The sequence below is a fragment of the Erithacus rubecula genome, assembly GCF_903797595.1.
Source record: "Erithacus rubecula genome assembly, chromosome: 4".
NCBI lineage: Eukaryota > Metazoa > Chordata > Aves > Passeriformes > Muscicapidae > Erithacus > Erithacus rubecula.
In genome coordinates this window covers 62,952,505-62,972,841 of record NC_136686.1, presented here as the reverse complement: position 1 = coordinate 62,972,841, position 20,337 = coordinate 62,952,505, and the positions used below count along the sequence as shown (strand labels likewise).

Here is a 20,337-nt window from a genome sequence, read left to right as displayed (position 1 = left end):
AAAATTCAGTATATGAGGAACACCTGCTGTGAATTTCTGTTTGCAAAAACATACCATGATGAGAAAAACAGAGATATAATAAGGCTTTTTATGATCTCAAAATAACAAATTAAGTATAAGGTTCAAAATGAAACTCTGGAAAAGAATCCACTCTACAAAAATGCAACCCACAAAACATCCATAACAATTATTTATTGTAATTATGTGTTTATTCAGATACCAAAATAGTTGATAAAAGCAGCTCTGGGCTCCAAGTCTCTAGTCTAAGTAATGCAACTGTAGATTAGAAGAGCTGGCAGCAGGTGATGTCCAGGGCAAGTCCAGGTTGCACAAAAAGGACTGAAAGGCTCAAGCAGCTCCAGTTGGTACAGAGTCACCTTGTTAATGCTTTTTGAGTTAACTAGCTTGAGGAAATAGTTCTTTTAAACAAGTTTGACTTTTAAATGTGTGGGTTTCTTGACCTTACTCAATGTGAGTATGTGGGAGCCCGAGGCAAGTTAGTTGAAGGTTTTAGGAAATAACTGCTTTTCCCTTAATTCCACATCTGCCAACCCCTCAGCAGATCACAAGGGCAGTAGTAAAAATTAGGAGTGACTCCAGCCAAGGACAGAACATGGCATGAAACTGTAGTCCCTAAAACTGTCAACACTATAAAGTCCAATTAAAGCACTGGACTTGCAAGTTATCATGAGAAAGAAACATAAATGGCACAACTGCATGTTTATTTTTAGGAGCTGAATAATTTCCCTTTCTGCCTCATCCCTGCTGGCCCACAGCTGTGGCTGTGGCTTGCAGATCCTCTCATGGCCATCGTGTCCCATGTTTCCACAAGTCCTGGGACAAAGCCATCACTCAGTGCTGGGGCTGGGGATGCAGGAAATGCTTCAACCCCTGAGTGGGGACATCACCCTCCTCACTCCTCCATCCCCCTTTCCCCAGAGCAGATGGAGAAGGGAAGATGGACACTGCTGCTGCTAAACTGCAGTGTCTCCTCCTCACAAATCCAAGCCTGGATGTGTCCCAGGGAGTTTGAGGATGCTGTGTGGCCACAGCTGCTGCTCACATTTCCTGGAGCACACAGCAGGCTGCGTGTCAGAGTTTGTACCAGCTTTGGGCAGAAAATCCACCGAGGCTATTTGGAAACATTGGGTACCCAGCACTTCTATAGTGAAGACCCAAAGGTCCAGGCTCAGGGCTGCAGATGTGGACTTTCATGAGCCCAGATGCTGAGCAGGGGAGAGATGGGCTCTCACAGCACCCAGCAAGAGCTTTACTGTGCAGCAGCAGCACATTCAAAACACATGGATGCAGAACTGTCTGGAGCAGATGGAGGCTGGTTGGGCTCTCCAACCCCCCTGACTGTGGCAGAAAATGTCACAGGGCTTTGTGGAGTGATCCTTGTTTTCTCTTGCCATAAACAAGTTGCTGTGCTTAGTGCTATAGCACATTTTTCCTTCAGCATTTTTTCCTAATCAGCTCTAGCTGAAATATCCTTGCTCTAAGTCTATTAACTGCAAAGGCATTTCCTTTCTCAAAACAGTTTGTTTCCAGTGGAGAAGATATAAAAATCCTGTAATACCTCCTGATTCCTTATTTCTTTTTTCAAGTACTGCATAATTTTTTTTAGTACACTACTTGGATTGCCTATATTTGCTTGCTTTCAAATGAATCCTTCTGTTTCACCACTCTGAAGTGATGATACACCAGACATATCTCACAAGTAAGGGATGAGCCTTATCTGAGGAGCCAGAGGAGAAGTTTGTTATCCCAGAAAAGTTGTTGAAAGCTCAGGGTGTCAGGATCTTCCATTTATTGCCATACAGGAGTCTGGAGAGGATCTCCATCTATGTTTTAAGAGCAACTTTTTAGGCTTAGGGAACCAAATTATATTTGTGTATGGTGTGACTAGGGGTTGTATTAAATGCAGTGGATGGTTCAACAGGTGTTGTTAATGAACTCACATATTCAAAACTCATGTTCTTATTCTCCCTTCTAGCCTGAGAACCTGCTTTACTACAGCCAGGATGAAGAATCAAAAATCATGATCAGTGACTTTGGATTGTCAAAGATGGAGGGTAAAGGAGATGTGATGTCCACAGCCTGTGGAACTCCTGGCTATGTCGGTAAGAGATTTGCTTATATTTTAGTGAAAATAAAATAATGCTCATTTTCTGATGCTGGTACGTGATGTAGGTGAGATTTTACAGATACTTGTTGCTTTTTAATGTTTGCCTGTGCTCTGTCTTGTGTGCTCTTCCCCTTTGGGGTACAGTCCTGCAATCCAGCCCTGGGTTTGTGTGGTTCACTTCCATGTTTTCAGTCTTTTGAGGAATGAGTGTTCTCAAAGACATTCCTTTAGCTACACCACAGCATGTGAAGAAAAGGCTCAAATTTATTGATTCTGCAAGCACCTAGAAAACCAAGAGGCTTTACCTAATGAAATGTATTATTTTAATTATAAAGAATAGCATTTTCCAGATTCCTCTGATAGAAGACAGTAAAATGAAAGGGCTGCATTTATTCAGACGTGTTCAGTAATCCTCTGTTACAATCACATTAAGTTACTGGCTCAGATACCAAAATACAAAAGGTCTTTAGATCCTTGGGCCTTCCTGAACAATGTTAAATTGTTTTCTATCATTTATTCTTTGCTCTTCTGTCCATTTGGTAGTGATAGTACAAGGCTGCCTATTAGCAGCATGTTTACCAGCAGCCTTTGAACACAGTTAAAGTGGCTGAAAGTGAGCATTAGATGGCAGGTGCTGATGAGGTCTGAGCAAACACTATTTAAAAGGCTCCCTTTGTGTACAAGACATCCAGCAAGCCTGTGCCTCATATCACACCAAGATCATCAGCTGAGGTGGGAAAATAAACTCTGGGGTACCCATGAAATCCATGAAACTGGCAGTGGATAGATGTGTCTCAGATCTTTCCAGCAGGAAATACTGGATGTTTTTCAGCTGTCAGAAGCTCTTTTTACTTTGCAGCTGCCACCTCACCTGTTCTCATAGTTCTAATGAGATCATGGTACAACAACTCAGATTAGGTGATTATGACGGTGATACAGATTTGTCAAGGTACTTTTTATGGGCCTTGTCTCCACACTCTGCAGACACACTCTATCTCAATAAAATCAGGAAAAGGAACAGATTTCTGTGCTTTCCCATTGTGGAGCCATCAGGCCATCAATGTTTTATTATCAGACATGGGCCAGGAGGCACTCTGAGAATCACACCAAACTGGAAATCTTCCAAAGCAGTAGCAGGAATTGAGCTGAGACAACAATTTTCATAACATTTGCTGTCAGCTCTTCTGTCCTTATCAAACATGTTTTATTTTGCTCTGGAATAGGTACTGACTAGAGTGAGTCTCAAGCCACAGGAAAGCTTAGATGATGTTTGCAGAAGTGCTGGTGAAAATGAGGGAATGACTCTGCTTGGTCTCTCAGTGATTTCATGCAGTCTCTCATCACTACTATTTACATGAGAAAATGTGTTATTTTGGAGAGGGAGCTCTTGGAGCCTGTGACAGGATCTGTAGTGCTTTGAGAGATGTTTGAGAGCTCTCCTTACCCGTGGTGTGGGCTCTGATGGCTGCACAAGTGCCTCCAGGCTTGTTGTTACCTTGCTGAGTAGGATTTACTCATCCTGGTTCAGGAGGTCATGGCCACTTATTTCTGAAGTGCTGATGGGACTTTTCCCTCTCCTTCACAAAGAAAACAGCTTTAAATATTTGTTCTATTTGTCCTATTTTTTTTTCTCCTGCACAGGATGCCCTCACACCCCCTCCTCCTTTAGTGCTGTACTTTTTTTTTAAACGTTATAGGTTGCTCAGACAACATTTTCCAAGAACAGAATGTTTTTGTTGCTGGTCACTGTGGTGATGCCCATGAATGGTCCTGCTTGAGGTTACACCTGATGTTGTGGTGGTCTGAAATTTGCCCACATCCAAAAGCTTTCATGCCTTCCAGCGTCACTCCAACTTGCAGCACCTGCCAGCTGCCCTCAAATGGAAGAGTCATTCCTCCCAATGGCACAGCATGAATAAGAGTCCTCAGCCTGGCTAGGGCAGACCAGTGCCACAGTCCCAGCCCTGGAATGCCCTTTCTGCCACCTCTTTTTGTGCTTTGCTTTTGCTTTCCCACGTATTTTGTCTCAGGTTAAGTAACACTCAGAGATCCATCACTTAAAACTCATTTCCTCATTTTCTTCAGACACAGGTAGAACACTCTGTTTTCTAAGATCTTACTAGAATTGGTTATTTTTATCAGTTTAATCACTTTGCTTTTTAATTGCTGGAAGAGATTTAGGCCCATATCACATGTCAGAGGCACCCAGGGCTCTGTTAAGAAGTCTTTGGCATCCACTGCTGTTTATACTTCACCTCCAGAAATGGGTCCATTCAGATCCCACTTTGCAAAGGGCTGGACAAGTTTCTGACTCAGGAGCAGACCTGATCTTAACTCATGTCTGCTGCCCAAGTACTTGCAAGTATGCAACCCCCCTGTCTAATCTCTCTGATCAGGATATACTTTCAAATCCTTGTGCTTCAGTTTTTATCTCAACTTTTCTTATTTTCATCTGCAAAGAACAGTAGTATCTGTGACACTAAATGCCTGTTTATGTGGTCTGGAAATTTACTGAATAAGGAAGGGTGTAATTATAATTAAATTCCTTAACAAATATCAGGTTTTCTTTCTGGAAATCAAGATATTACTTTTCAAATGAGACTAAATCTAAAATGTGCATAACCAGTAGTGCATTAGCACTTCAGATTTTAAAGCTCTGCCTTACATATTAAATTACTGTCAAGAGTTCTGAGTTCTTATTTTTTCAGGAGTTTTGTCAGAGACTTTGGCCCTGTGATGAAAAGCTGATGGTTAAGATAATTTAACCCAATTATCTGAGCCACTTTTGTTAAGAGGCCAATCTAAATGTTTGCTTACTGAAAAGAGGGCCTGACAATACAACCTCTTCTAAGAAGATCTTGCATTTTCTTATCTGCTTACCATTCTTATCCCCATTTCTTATGGAAAGAATCTGAGTGATGAGCTGGGACTAGACACCCAACTTTTAGATAGCACCTGAACTGGGAAAGGGGAGGCAGCTTGTGTGGCTCATTTCACTGCAAATTAGGTGTGAGGACTAGCCTGCATGGGTCTGAACCCACTGGCTAATGTGGAGAAGAAGTGGTGTTTTCAAAACCCTGAGTGATCTGTGTGATTATGGGCAAGAGCTCAATAAGCCATTAGTGATTTATAATTTTAAACATCATGGATTTGGGCTGGTCAGCTCTTGACCTTATATAATAACTCAGTTTTGATGTAGGAACTGTTTAAAGTTGCCTGAAAATGAGCCATCCCTGAGGTGTGTGAAGCTGGGCACCCACCAGGAGGTGACTGCAGTCACTCAGCAAATTCTTCTAAAGAGATTTTGGATGTTTGGGAATTGGGTCTCACTGAGTGACTTTCCATGAGAGGTGGTCCCTCAAAAGCTTTGGTTATTTCTGCAGATAGAATTTGGACTTTCAAGGCACTTGAAAAAGTTAGAAAAAAAATATTAGAAAGCCTATGTGAAGCAATTTGCTCTCCTTTTGCAGAAACACTGAATTATGAGCTGCGTTTGTGGCTGACTAATATCTTAATCCCACTGAGATTTAAAATTCTTGCTCTGAGTCCCAATCCCTCTTCAAGTAAAATTTTCTTGTACTTTCTCTCATAAAAATTGGTCTGGATCCTGGGTATGTGGTTGGTCCCTGTACACCCCACCTCACTCACTGTTTTCATTTTCTGTAGTGCTTTTATGTGAGGTCATTTCACAACTTTCATCTCTGCTCTGCCAGAAATCCAGCAGTTTCAGGTCTCACCAAAGCCAATGCTCCTCCTAGCCCTGTGCAAGACCACAGCATTTAAGTAACCAATAGATTTATCACGTTGAATTTTGAGTCAAAGGTTGGGAAATATTCAATGAGCCTTCAGAATATCCTTATTAGCAATAAGCTACCTCAGGAGCCTTTAGGCAGTAGCCTGAGTAATCAAGTAAAATTAAAGCATGGGCTTTAATTTTTGCTCAGGCAGAAGCACATGGCAGGGCAACTTCTCAGCTCTGTTGCTGAAGTCTGACAGAGAGTTGTGTTTGCTAAACATAAACTGCATTATTATCCATAGCGTATATCTAAATCTGACTCAGTAACATGAAATAAGAATAACAGGAGCATAGAAAGTCAGCAAAGCTGCACTGAAACCCTGTTTCTCTCAGAAACAGCCTCAAACTTCAAGTCTTGGCCAACCAGAACAAGATGAACAGTGTAGAAATGTGTGGAAAAATAGAAAGAAGCTGTTTTCACCCCAGCAGTCAGTGTAAGGACTCTGGTGTTGTGGTGAAGCTGCTCCATGTGCATCTCAGCCTGTTTGCACTGTGAGGAGGGTGCTGTGTAGGATTTGACTCAGGGAAAGGGGCTGGGGTGGCCCTTCAGGGTCAGTCCAGGCTGTTAGGAGGAACAGGCACCCTCATGGCTTGTACAGTGGGATCAACAGGCTTAAAGTATCACAGCAATCCCCATCACCTGAGCTCTTTGCAGGAACATGGATTGCGGTTTTTGGCATCCAGCAGCTGCATTTTTAGGGGGCTTATTAACATAGCTGTGCTCTCTGAGGGTGGCATAGTGTTCTGAAAAGGTTCCAAATGTTCTGGTCTGTACCTTTTATTAAAACCTTCATTTGAAACAAGCCCTTGAATTTTTTCTCTTATTAAAAACAAGACACAACCAAAAAAAAAGCTGACTGTAAGACAGCAGGCTCATCTGTCCCAGGGAGCACATCTTCATGAACCTGAAGGTGGAATGAGCCTCCACCTTGTACCTGGCACTGTGGCAATGCTGATTCAGCCTGAAGCACTTACCTGGATGTGAAGGAAGGGTCTGGGTTTTCTCCATTGATTTCCCTGTCTGGATGAGCACTGTATATGATTTGAGCCCAGATTCCCTGGGGATGTGTGACAGTGTTGCTCTGCTGGCATCTCCCCAGTGCCAGAAATGGGAGATTTGGCTTTCCCCTTCTCCTTTCTGCTGTTTTGTCTCCCCAGCTGTCTGTGTTTAATCCTGTCAGCTCCTGTATTTTTTTGCTGTGTCTCCTGTTTTTGCCTCTTGGCACCAATGTGCCATCATTCCTGAGAGCTTCTCTGACTTGTTTGTCAGCTCATTAAATATTTCCATCTATCAGAGACAGATGATGCTGAGCTGTGTCCTCCTGTTCCTGCTGCATGGCTGCTTATTGGAACAAAAATCAAAAGCATCCATTTGGCCTTAAAAGAAGTATTTAAACCTCCTACCTTTCTGCATTAATGCTTACTTTGTATTGTTCTGTTCCAGAGTTGCCATCCACAACAAACAGCTATCAGTGCTCTTCACTCCTTTAAAACAGAGAAATGCCCCAGCACAGCTTTGATGTTTAAAAGGGAATATCTTTATATAGTTCTCATCCCCTCATCTCAGAATTGTTTTCTGCTACGTTAATGTGGCATATCTGTATAATGTCAGGAGCTCACTGGTGCTCAGCAGTCATTTGCATAATATTTTCTTTAGGAGCTATGAGATGTGTAATGTTTACCAGTCTTGAAATTTATGTAAACAGGTGCAGACAGTCAAAAGTAGAAGATAATGTGAATGAAATACTGGGAATTTGGAAGGACTGGGGAGTTGGAAGACATCTAAGCACATAAAGCCAGGAGAACACTAACTCCCTTCTTCCTCATATTTTGTCACAAAATTCGATTACAAGGGGTGGAACTAAACAGGAAACTGGCTCATTTCTTATGCAGTGGTCCCAATTTCCAGTTCACATACAGTGGTCCCAATCTGCTGAATGACTTGAAAATTGGGGTAGTATTTAACCTGTGCTGCAGACTGGGACATATCACACTTTTCAAAGTCTTCATAATCTGCCAGCTATAATTCTACCCACATCCCCCTGAATTTTCTTCATTTTTGCAACATGTCCCTGGTGAAATTTGACCCTTTACATCATTTTCTACTTGTGGAAATGCAGATGGCCTCACCTGCCTCATGCACTGTCTTCCTTTAGCCTCCTCTGTGAGCTCTCTTGCCAAAGCACCAAAAAACCTTTTCTGTTTCTCATTATTTCTTCTTGTTCCATACCTTGCTGGCAGTATTGACCTTGGTTTTGTTGGCTTGTCTGGATTAAAAAGATAAGTTTTGAAAAGTCCTACCAGTACAACAGAGGGTAGGTAGCAACTAAATGTGGGGCTCAAGTTTGAATACATCTCTGTGCTTCACAATTTGTTTTTTGCTCCTCTTCAAGTATCTAAGTGCTTTGGTGTTGGTGAGAGTCCTAGCAGAGAAATATTTTTTATGGGACTTGTCACTTCATGATTCTTTTCAGCATTTGAACTCCAAATTACTCAAAGGAAATACTGTACTTTTTTAAACCCAGTATGGCAAGTCTGCTTTAGGAGTGCCACAATCAGTGATTTCTTGCATTACTGTGGATGTTTTGCTTTGAAAAAGGCAAAAGCTTTTTTACATGAAAAATATTAGAGTCACAAGGTTTTGAAATTTAGATTTAAGCATTTGCACTGCAAGGTCCCAACAGGGAAAACATAATACCTCAGGATCCCAAACAAAAAATACACTTTTTAAGTCTCAGTAGTATAAGATAGTAAAGCAGATCTGCAAAGAGATTCAACAAATTCCCAGGTTCTTGCTTCTAGCAAAATTCAGACTATGGTGGCTGATAGGGGCAGAGGCTCAGTTCCTTTGTGCACATGTCCAATTCCTGCTACTTTCCATTTCTCCCTCTGAGGTGTTTGTGTTCTCAGAGGCAGAAGGACAAATTCCTCCCTCTGAGTCTGACATCCAGCAGGCTTTGGAAGGCAGCTGCTGGAAGAAGTGGTGGCTGCTGTCCTTCCTCTGCTGCAGATGCAGCTTGTCTCCTCCCTGACTCTCTGCCCTTCCTGAGCTGCTCTGGACCCCCCTCTCTGGAGCTGTGATGCTGTCAGGGAGAATGTGCATTTCTGCAGAGCAGAGCCTGGCCTCATTTTCCTCCTGAACAGGGAGGTGATGGCCCTCTGCCTCTCATGCATTTTTCTGTGCTTTGTTTTGTTTTCTGTGCCTGGAGACAAAAAAAAATTGTGAATTTTAGGAGTCATCCTTTCTCGTGAGAATATGACCTTCAAAAACCTCAGGACACATTTGCAAACACAAGGGCTGTGTGTGGAGAGCAAAACAAGGTCTTGGGGGTCTGCAAGTTTCAGAGTCCTACCTTTTGACCACATTCAAATGTCTGGTCTTATAACATGTGCTTGTTTGGCTTTTTCTTTGCAGCTCCTGAAGTGCTGGCCCAGAAGCCCTACAGCAAAGCCGTGGACTGCTGGTCCATCGGGGTCATCGCCTACATCCTGTGAGTTCCTCTTGAGTCCCCAGGGCTGGAACCTTTGGGACCTGCAGAGTTACCTGCTTAGCCTGGGGCAAAATAACTGATTCCCTGTCACATACCCTGGACACCTCCCAGTTGCATAAAGGATGAAATTTGAGCTGAAGTGGGAAGTGGGTTAACACCCTTCAACTGACCAAATCCTTGCTCCCACCAGAGCTACACTGCAGTAGTGTGGGCTTGTCCAGGTTGTGACATTATTGAAGTTATTGTTGTTCCTTGCTCAGATTGGATTTGAGAAGAAACAAATCTGGCTCTGTCCACTCAGCTGCCACAGAAACAAATGTCTTTTCCTGTCAACATTAGTTCTGCTTTATTTTTTTTAACTTTTCCCTTTTACACAACTGTCACCATTACACAAGACTAAAGGAAAAAGCAGCTTCAATGAGGCACAGCATTAAAGCATTCCTACTTTGTTCCTTTTCTCCTTATGCAGACATTTCATGGCTTGTCAACATGAATAACTTTTTGATGGTGCTGTAGAGCTATTTTTGCCAGGATATACCTCATTGCTGTGCTATCCACTCTGTGCAATATTCATTCTTTGCATTTGCATTAATTTGCATAATTTATACACTATCCAAAACAGGGAGGTTTTATATTAAATAGTATAGGAAAGCAGCTTTGTTTATTGCATGTGTGTGTATTTATTTAAGCCAAAATCCTGCCTGAAAACATTAGTTTTATGACTGACTGTTTTGAAAACTTCTTGAGTACAAAACTTACATGGGAATGGATTTCTCTTGGAGCATCCATCAATAGCAGGATGAAAAAGCTTTTGCTAAACAAAGCAAAAATCAACAGTGCTGATTCTGACTTTGTTTCAATGCCCAGCAGGACCTACTGCAGTAGTGAGGAAGAGCACAGACATGCCAAAATATCTTGGAGGCTGCTTCACAAACCATTCCTTAGTGCTCTTTTAGATGAGGATGGTGTGTGCTGACTCAGTTACCTTTTTTCCCAAGCACATCTAATCATGGAAGTCCCAGGGGTTGAGATTTTTGGCATTGTCAGTCCTTGCCAGCCATGGCAGGACACAGCTGGAGCCTTTTCTGATGCTCTTTTTAGCACTTTGCAGAGTACCAGCTTCAGAGAGTGGGAAAAAGAGAGTGCAGGCAGGAGATAGCACTACTCAGCCTCACATCCAGGCTCAGTCACTGCCTGGGTTCAGTTTATTGCCAAATATCCACCATGAAAATATGTGTCCATCTGGCAGCCCATGGGAGGGCTGGGAACTGTTGCATCTGGCTGCCTGGAGAGAAACCTGGCTCAGCTTTCCCCCAGGTTGTCAGTCCCACTGCCAGTGGCTCGTGCACCAAAGGTGTTTTTGCTGGCAGACCTGTGGTCTGATTTCACTTGCTGCTTTCATGGGACTTGCTGGGGAATAGGGGTGAGACAGTGCTAAGCAATGTGTCCTCCACACCCAGTTTATGGACATTTCTTCAGCAGGTGGAAGGTTTTAATCTCCTCCACAATCTTTTCCCCTGCCTAAGCAAGGCTGCTCTCTCTCTTCAAGGTTCAGCTCTGTTTCCTGCTCTGTTTTCCAAATCAGCACATGCTCAGCTTGTCGAGCAAGGCATGCACACTCCTCAAATTCAAATTCCCTATTCTCTATACAGGGAATTCCCAACCCAGAAGGCTTAAATCATCTCAGTAAGAATGAGCCTCTATGAATTCCTGTTTGCAGGACAAGGAAACCTTTTCAGGGTTTCTGTGCTTCAGCTAATAATGTCTTGATTTGTATTTCGTACAGCCCAAATAAGCAGCAGTAAGGCATTGCTGTAGAAGGAGCCTGTTAATGACTTTGCCAGACTCTTACAGCTTGGGTGGGATTGGGTCTGAGACCAAACCAGCTCTTTCCATGTTTAAGCCACATCCTTCAGCTCCTGAAGCAGTCAGCAGCACTCCGGGGATCCCTTTGGTTGGTCCCCCACAGCCAGTGGCATCAGGGGCCCTGTGCACTTCTCCAGAATCCCAGCCTGAGTGGATGCAAGCTGCCATTTCACCAGGGTGGGCTGTTCAGTTGCCTAAACTTGCAGATTTAGTGCCATGCTGACAGTCCAGGGCAGCCACATGGATTTGGAAAATGTAACACATTGCAGAGACCTTCATTCTGGAGAGGCAGAGGGATCCAAGCTGGAGAGCATGGACTGTGTCAAATAGCACCAGATGCTCATGCTGAGGGTGGATCACACCCTGCTCCCTGCTCAGAGCCCTGCTTTCAGTGTGGGTTCATCTGCTTTGTGCTACATTTGCATCACTCTCCAGCCTCTCTTACTCCATCTCTGCTGAGTGCAATGTGATCTTAGAAACCCAGTCCACATCTCACATGTCCTAGTCTTGGTCTGGATCTCATTCTTGCTTCCAGGAATAGCCAGGAGCTGCAGATGTGGTCTCATAGCCCGAAATTGCAGATGTGGTCTCTGAAGAAAGTGACAGTCTGGGACAAAGTAAAAAGAGAGAGAGGAGGAGGGTCCTTCCCCAAGCTGGAGGGAATTGTCCCTGGTGGGGTGTCTGATGCCAGCAGTGATGGGCACAGATTTAACATGTAGGTTTGTGGTCTCAGCAGTGCCAGCAGGGGCTCCCAGCATGACCAGGCACTGAGATGCCACAAGGACCAGCAGCACAAGGAGCTGTGAAATGCTGGGAGCTAAACCTGCCCTGAGCAGGAATTATTAGCTCCAATATGTGGCTGCACCCTTTTGGATATGCCATTTCCAGCTCCACAATCAGCACAGCTGGAGCTACTTGCACTTACCTAAACCAGTTGGAGATGCATTTTTGCATGAGACAATCCAAGCACAATGTCTTGCCTCACCTCCTCACCTCTCCCACGGATCCTCACTGCCACTCTGGACAGACTGCTGTCATTTAAGAAGGTGGAAACTCAAAGGAAACCAACACAGAAGCCAGGCATAAATTAAAGATGCTTTGAGCTAATATTACTGCAAGTGGTTTGAGTGCCTCCAGACCCAAGCTCAGTCTCACTTGAGAGCTCTCACTTTATAACACTGGAAGAACAAACTGTTTCTGTGGCACCAGTGCTGTAAAGAAATATTTGTTTCCGTGATATGCAAGGATGTCTTGGAAAAAAATATCTTTGTTTCAGTGCCAGTCTCTAATGCTTCTTGTTAATGACAGCCAGATTGCAGAGGCCACACTAGCAGAGTTTTTACCAAAACCTGTTTTGCATAAGAAGTCATTATTCACAAAAACTAATTTTAGATCTGAAATTTCCTGTTATTCCAGTTGCAGTATTTCCCAATTTGAAACAGCCTCACTGTTGAGCTCAGCCTTCCACTTATCACAAGGTAGTTTTGATAATGTGTCCAGCTTAAAAATATAAAGCATAAGAAGAGCCAGAGCCTTCACTGGATTCCCAGCAGCTGGATTTGGGACCTTTCTGGGTCAGATAAGGGATTATAAAAGCCTGGGAAACTAAAATACTGATCACATGCATACCTTATATAGAGAAGATTAGGTTAATTTATGCAAAAAAATAGAAAATCATGTTCTGAAACTGGAAAAGAACCTGGAGGCACAGAATACTCTGCCTCAGCCCCTGGTTGTTCATAGTCTTCTGCAACAGGTCAAATACATTCTGGCTTGAATTTTCCTCTATTTCCATTCACTATTTGGACAGAGAGTTACTGATTTGTTATTGTTTATAAACAATTACCTATCTGGAGATATAAATCTTGGAATGATACATTCACACTTGGCTGCTGAGCTGCTTTTGATTTTCAAGTAGATGTGCATGAATCATCAGTGATGTTTGTATGGAAGGATTAACCAGGGGCAGTGCAAAGTATGTCATGCCAAAAGAAGCTTCCACCATCACCCTAGGAGTCATTCACTGGGGAAAAGTGGTCAGTCATTTGCCTGCTTGGCATCACACAAAAGCCTAAGCAAAAAAGTGAGGAATAACTTATTGTTTGGCACTGGAAGGAAAAGCAGTGGTGGCAGAGGACACAGGCATTTCGAGTAGCTCAGGAAAACCCAGCTAACTTTGGCAAAACAACCCCAAATTATCATTCCTCATTGCTTAATTTGTCTGTGATACTCTTTATCTTCTTAATTTGTGATTCCCTATGCTGGTATGTCCTTGTCCACAGATTTGTGGGGGCACCAGTGTCAGCCAATATGAGGGATGGTTCCCAAAATATACAGAAGAAATATATGTGTTATTCCCTATAAATAGCAGTTGGATGTCTTCCCACACCATACATCTCAGGTCTTTGGGCACTTAGTGAATTCTTTGTTCTAATCTAACTGTAGAATTGTTTGTGAAACTAACCCTGGGGCCTCTTGTGTTACAGACTGGACTCTGACCATGTGAATGGGTTATTTAGCCTTCAGCATCCCTCCCAATATGTAATGGGAGCTTGCAGGGATTTGCTTTCTGTGCCTGGTGAGGACAAGGTGTTCCTGCTATTCCTCTTGTGCTCTCAGGATCACTTTTAGAAATTACCTCTGGCAATATCTTTCTCTTGTACATCCACCTGTGTTTTTCTTATCTGTATCCCATTATTTTTAAGGCAAGACTGGGAATAGGAGTTTAGGGGGAAATCTGTTGCTTATGTGATAAGGTTGCTAAATAATTCTGAAAACCTTTTATTTGGTGAAACTGCAAGAAAATGATGACAGCTAAGAGCTGCCTGAAACTCCCCCAGGACAGTGCAGGATTTTTTCACATCGAAGACAGAGGGGTTATTTTTGCATTTCTGCATATCTAAAGAAAAGCAGCAGAACCTCTGATAGTGAGGTCATTTTTTTCACACAGAAATGTCCCAGCAGATGGAAATGAAGTCGGTGGGATTTTGATTCTGTAAGAATTAACCAAAAACTCATTATGGACTTTGGAAAGTGGCCCAGTTGCTGGAAGTCCAGCAAGATTCCCTCCAGCCATAAATTGCAAGATAGGCTGATTAGCTGGGGCTTTCCCATCCCTTCTGCAAAGCCAGTAATGTCAAACCTTCAGTAACAATAAAACTTCCATGACTTCCTAAACTCTGTTTGTAAGGGAAAGGACAGCAAGGCTGCACATAAAATACAGGGACCTGTGTTTTGGCTCTTCACCCATGCCTATGCCAGGTTGCCCTGATGTTCCTCTCCCACCTCTTCTGTCCTACAGGGCTTGCTCCTTCTCATGTGCTTCCTGGTGTAGGTCCTCATTGATTTTTCTCCCAGAGGAACATCCTTGAATCCCCCATGCAGGAGGTTCATCCAATCCCTGGCCAAGCCAGGATCAGCCCTTGCCCTGCACTCATTCAGCCCTCAGGTGAGAGGCTGATTTTGGGGCATCTCCCTGCCTGTAGAAGCAACTAACACTTCTCAACCTCTTCCTAGCAAGAGAAAAGCTGTGCCAAAAGAGGCTGTTTTCTGCCCTGTGCCCAGCTCCTGGCGGTTCTGGTGCCCTCTCTCTCTCCTTGTGCACCAGCATGGGCTGCAGTCACCTCCTGGGCACAGGGGCTGATTCCCCAGATGTGTGGATGCTCAAGCCAAGCAGAGGAGCTGGGTTGAAAGGCTCTGGAGGGTTTGGGGGTCTTGTGGGACTCATGTCTCTGTGCTCCCCCTTGCAGGGTTGTTGCCCTCCAGCTCTGTGCTGCTCAGCAGTTTGCTCCTACCTTTTGCTGCCACAAGTGTGTATAAATCACAGCAGTCCTAACTTGTGCTCTTGTACCTTTGCCAAGGCAATTAGTACAGAGCACATTTGAAGAGAGTTATTTCTCTCTGCAGAGCAGCCTGCCAATGCCTCAGCATGCACAGCACTGTCTGCTTGTCTTAAAATGCTTTATTGGAGCACTTTGGGTTTGTCTAAGGAAAGTGCTGAGGAAGGCAAGAAATTAATGAAGGGCTGTCAGGCTTCTCACATGCAGCCCCCTGAGTCTCACAGGGAGGAGGGGACAGAGCAATGGCTTCAAGTTTGGGGTTTTTTCTCTTTTTTCTTTTTTTTTTTGCTCCAATATGGACATTTGCACCCCAGTGCTCATCCTGCCAGTTGCAGTGCTGGTGCTGTCAGCTCCATCATTTCCCCTCAGTAAAGTGGTCAAAATTTTGAGGGTTGTGCCAAAAGAGGAGGAAGGTAAAAATCAGTTAATGTGCATCCCACCTCAAGACTGTGGGATGTAAGCAGTGATAATTACACTAAAACAAGTAACTTAGAAGCTCTTCACAGATACCTGTAGAGCTGGACACTGACTATGGATCCAGTTTCTTCATTAAGCTATCAGATGTTTTTCCTTCGTTGTCCATGCATATAGTGGCATTTTGGCATTTGCTTAAATTCAGCATTTTTGAGGACCCTTCTCATTCACCACCTGCAGCACAGGGTTTCAAACAGCAACACCCAGCCCCACACACAAGCACATGCCCATTAAGTGGGTGCACAGTCCTGCTCTGCACATACACAATTGTATGGCATGAGGTTCTCTGACTGGTTTTGATCATGGCAGTCATCCAGTGGGACACAGATGAGGACTGGCTCATCTGCTCTCTGAGATAGAGATTTCTGGTTCAGCTGAGCCACAGCAGATTTGTTGTCATGCTGCAAATTTCAGTAGAGCTCTCCCAGGTCAGTGGATGTGACGCAGATCAACATCTCACTCAGTATTTAAATTATTTATCCAGCACACTGGCTCTTCAGAGCTAACAAAACATTGCTCCTTTCACCCTCAAGTGTTGAGTTGCTTCAAATAACCTCCAGGGCAGCCGGCTGGCTTTGGGTTATAAATAACTCAAGTATTTCATTTCTTGCAGTTTCCCCCCCTTTCTCTGTTGTTGCTTCTGAGCTAGATCTACAGTCTGTTTGTAATGGCTGGCTCTCTCCAATTAAATGCTTTATTGAGATTGATTGACTCAGAGTTTAAAAAAAACTTTAGGAAAAAAAGATCATTTCAATACCAGTAAAGTATGTGAAAGAAGGACTTAGACCATAGAACAGTGATAAGAGGGGAAAATTATGTCATGTCTACACAGAGGCAGGAAGGTCTGTTTAACTGTGAGCAGGATGGGTTTGCTAAAACCTTGAGCCAGCCTCAGAGGTAAATCTGGCACTTTGCAACATTGGTGTCCAAACTTGAAGAAGGGTTTTCTGTGCTGGCATGTCTGTGCAGAGTGGGACAGAATACTGCCTGCAGCAGCAGCTGGGTGTGAGGGATCTCTGACACACGAGTTTTATCACTGCACTGCTTAATGCAGTGCCAGATGTTCTTTTTCCACATCCAGCCCTTCCTCTGCATCGTGGCTATCCTGCTCTGCAGCACTGGGAGGGTGCACCCTGAATGTATTAGCTCAAACCAGGCAATTAATGTTGAATGTCCTGCTTGTCCTGGGGCTAGGTTTTCTGAGAAGTCTGACTATAAATGCTGAAAACCAGGGCAGGACTGTTGTTAGCCTCAGGCAAGGCAGGCAATTGGATGTGGTCAGCGAAATCACTTGCAGGAGTGAGAAAGGGAGAGGCTCTCCCTGTGTCTGCAGCAGCAGCAGGACCATGTGCAGCCCTTGCAGGCTCTGCTGCAGAGTGGATGGGTTCCTGGGCATCCTCCTCACTGTGCCAGGGGACACAGAGCCCAGCACACCCTGCAGATGCATTATACCCTCTGCCTGAGAGCTCAGCAGGACTCCTTGTCCTGCTTTGCACCAGCTCTTCTGGATGTGCTGAGGGATTAGAGGGACTGATGCTCTGTGGATGTGGGGCTTAGCTCATGAAATCTCCTCTCAGCACTTGTACAGGAGAGGGGTCATGTCTGTGAAATAAAACTGTTTCTCTGGTTGAACACTCAAAAGCACACAGAGAGAGGCCAGGATATCTGCATGAGTCAGCATGGGATAAACAGCACCAGGTTTCCAGGCAGAATTCCACTTTGCCCAGGACAGAAGTGGGTTTACATGTCCCTGAAGAAATAGCACATGCCTGTTTGAAAACTTAGTGGGGCAAGCCTTAAGTGAGAGTTTCTCCTTCTCCCTCCTTCCTTCTTACCTTCTGGGCAGAGATGGGTCCAGTGGTCACCTCTCTCTTTTCCTGTTCTCCATTAGGCTCTGTGGATATCCCCCTTTCTATGATGAAAACGACTCCAAACTCTTTGAGCAGATCCTTAAGGCAGAGTATGAGTTTGACTCTCCATACTGGGATGACATCTCTGAGTCTGGTAAGTAGCTACTGCTCTTTAAATTACAACAACCATGCATGCACATGTGCCTGTTGCATGCATCATCCCCCAGGCATGAAACTGCACTCTCCATCCTGTGCAGAGATCCTTTAAACTGAACACCAGTGGAAATGTGTATTTCTTTTGGCTCAAATACTCACGGGAGTTTGTTTCTGCAGGAGACAAATTATGTACTATTTTGCCCAGTCACACACAAAAACATAACTCAAACAGCAGATAAAGATGGCAGTCCCAAGAAGAAGAAGCAGCTTAATTTCTTCACTGTATCCAAATGAAAAGCAGATTGTTAATTTGTCCTTAATAAAAAGGTGGCAAATGAGCTTGGCTCTGTTGCTGACACTGCAGCTCCAAAGCAAGTCCTCATTCGGTGCAGCAAATAACCAATAAATTAATGGCTTTCAAATGAGGCAGGTGAACAAATCCAGAAACTTGAAGGATTGTCCATGAGGGTGGATGTTCCTCACCAGTGCAGGAGACATTTAACCCATAGTACCCACCTGCCCCTGCTCCAGTCAGCCTGGCAGAGGGGCAGATACACCAAATGTGCTACAGGCAGATGTTCCTAAGGGCTCCTGGCTCCAGTGTGGGTCTGTGTCCAGGGGTGACAGCAGGGGACATTCAGCCTTGCACCTGCATCTGTCCCTGACACACTGTGCAATCTCCAAGAGGTCACCCAAGCTCAGTGTCCTTGCTCTGTCCAACCCAGGGAAACTCTGCTGCTTCATACAGAAGAAGAAGTTAATTCTAGGAATATTCCATCATGTTAAATTATCCCTAAAAATACAGTTTTCTGATTTATTAGTGCTACTGATTGAGGCAGGGGAGATAAAAATTTAGTGTTTTTATTATAAAGATGATTATATATTCCCTTATCTCCACACAGAGCAACATTTTATGCTGCTTACATCTGCAGTCCAGATATCATTGTGATGGATTGCTCAAAAATATATGTGATGAGAAGTTTTTTTAAACTAATAAGGATTTTCAGAGAAAATATGAAGGTCTGCTGGCAGACCTCTCTGCCTTGTGGGGGAAAGTCCATCACCTAAATCAGCACAAAGATTTTCCTGCCATATTTGGCTTTGCTGTGGCTCCTTCAGCTGCACTGTCCTGGAACTGCTGGACGCACGCCACGCTGCAACCTCCATTCCTTCCATTATAGTGTGATTAAAAACACACTGCCTCCTGCTCCAGGGAGTCCATTTGCCTTGCTGAATTCCTCTTAAATAGGCAACATGTTCTCACAGCTGTCCATGTGTGCGACTGCTTGGAAGGAGCCATGTGAAGCTCCCCTTGCTGTGGCATCTGACCTCCTCCCTCCCTGCTCAGCACATCCAGTGGCACATTCAGACCACCAAGGAGATGCAGCACGTGGCTGACCAGGGACCCAGGAGCTGCCAGGGTTGTACTCTGTTGATTCTGAATTATCCATCCCACTCCTAAATATACCTGCAGGAGTAGATGCCTTCAGATTTTATCTGATACACTAAATAGTTTGGATTTGGTCCTAAATCACTTTGGTTCTATCTATGCTAATAAATGACAAATGACCCAGGGCCATTTTCTTGTGCTGTGGCCAGATGGCACTTGGTAGTCTGATCAGTATTGTTGGCTCATCATGTGGCAGCAGAACTGGGCATCAACTCTATTGCTTTCAATCATTCTCTTTTTTTCTGTTTTCTTTTTTCTTTTTTTTTTTTTTTTAAGCTAAAGACTTCATTCGGAATTTGATGGAGAAGGACCCTAATAAAAGATACACCTGTGAGCAAGCAGCAAGGCACCCTTGGTAAGCAGCACTCACTGCTCTGAGAAAGCCTCAGGACACAGAGCACCTTTTTACATTCATGCATGGAAGTGTTTTTCTGTCACATACTGTACTGACCTCTACTACAAAACTCTGTGCTTTTATTCTTACATCCTTTGCCTCTGTCCTCCAGATTTTCCTGGAAAACTATAATGGACTTTAATGCACCAACCTGTGTAAGGATCAGTAAATGCTGAATTATGTATGTTGACTGTAGTGCAGCAGTGGGATGTGCCAAAATTATTAAAGTGCTCTAAGTTAAATGATGCCTTTGCATATGAGTGACTTCACCGACATTACCCAAGGTTTGTGCAGCTTGAACAAGGGTGACTCATGTACTTTTGACCAGCCCTGAGTGACTGAGAGCATCATCCCACACAGCTGCACCCACACATGGACTCTGAATCTAACTCTTTTAGGGCAGGCAACATTATATAAGCAAGGTGAGGTATTATTTTTGTTGTTATAATAGCTGCACAGAAAAGAGTTAATGGCATGACATTTTCACCCCAGGTGTGCATTAGACTCTGTTTGAATATTATCACAATTGCCCCAAATGCCATTTCCTTTGGCATTGTCTGTGCTACAAAAAGGAAATTTGAGAAATTAAATCCTGCTTTTGTGAGATGAAAAAAAATCCCAGCCTGGTTCTAAATGATACTGACCTGAGCCTCAGGAAATTAAACAAGTCAGTACTAGGAATACAGAGTAAACAATGGGAATGCAGCTCCCAGTAGGGAGTGAGGTGACCATTTGTACAACTCAGAGACAGATTTTCCAAAGCCTTACATCCAAGATACACAAAAAGTAAGCATCCAGCTCCTGGCCCTGCTGCATCTGTGTTGGTGGCTGGAGTGCAACAAAGAAACGTGGCACTGGTAACACACACAGCTTCTGGGCCCTTGGAAGGAACA

The 20,337-nt window shown here is 43.9% G+C and overlaps 1 protein-coding gene across 3 annotated transcripts in view; it reads left to right on the top strand.

The window, feature by feature from the left end:
• CAMK1D (calcium/calmodulin dependent protein kinase ID) overlaps positions 1–20,337 on the top strand; it is a 205,392-nt gene that overhangs the window by 164,825 nt on the left and 20,230 nt on the right. For all 3 annotated transcript variants that reach the window (XM_079304370.1, XM_079304371.1, XM_079304369.1), the window contains exons 5-8: positions 1,997–2,123; positions 9,340–9,415; positions 17,486–17,598; positions 19,327–19,405. In XM_079304370.1, coding sequence (XP_079160496.1) covers positions 1,997–2,123; positions 9,340–9,415; positions 17,486–17,598; positions 19,327–19,405 — 395 coding nt within the window. The remainder of the gene's footprint in view (positions 1–1,996; positions 2,124–9,339; positions 9,416–17,485; positions 17,599–19,326; positions 19,406–20,337) is intronic.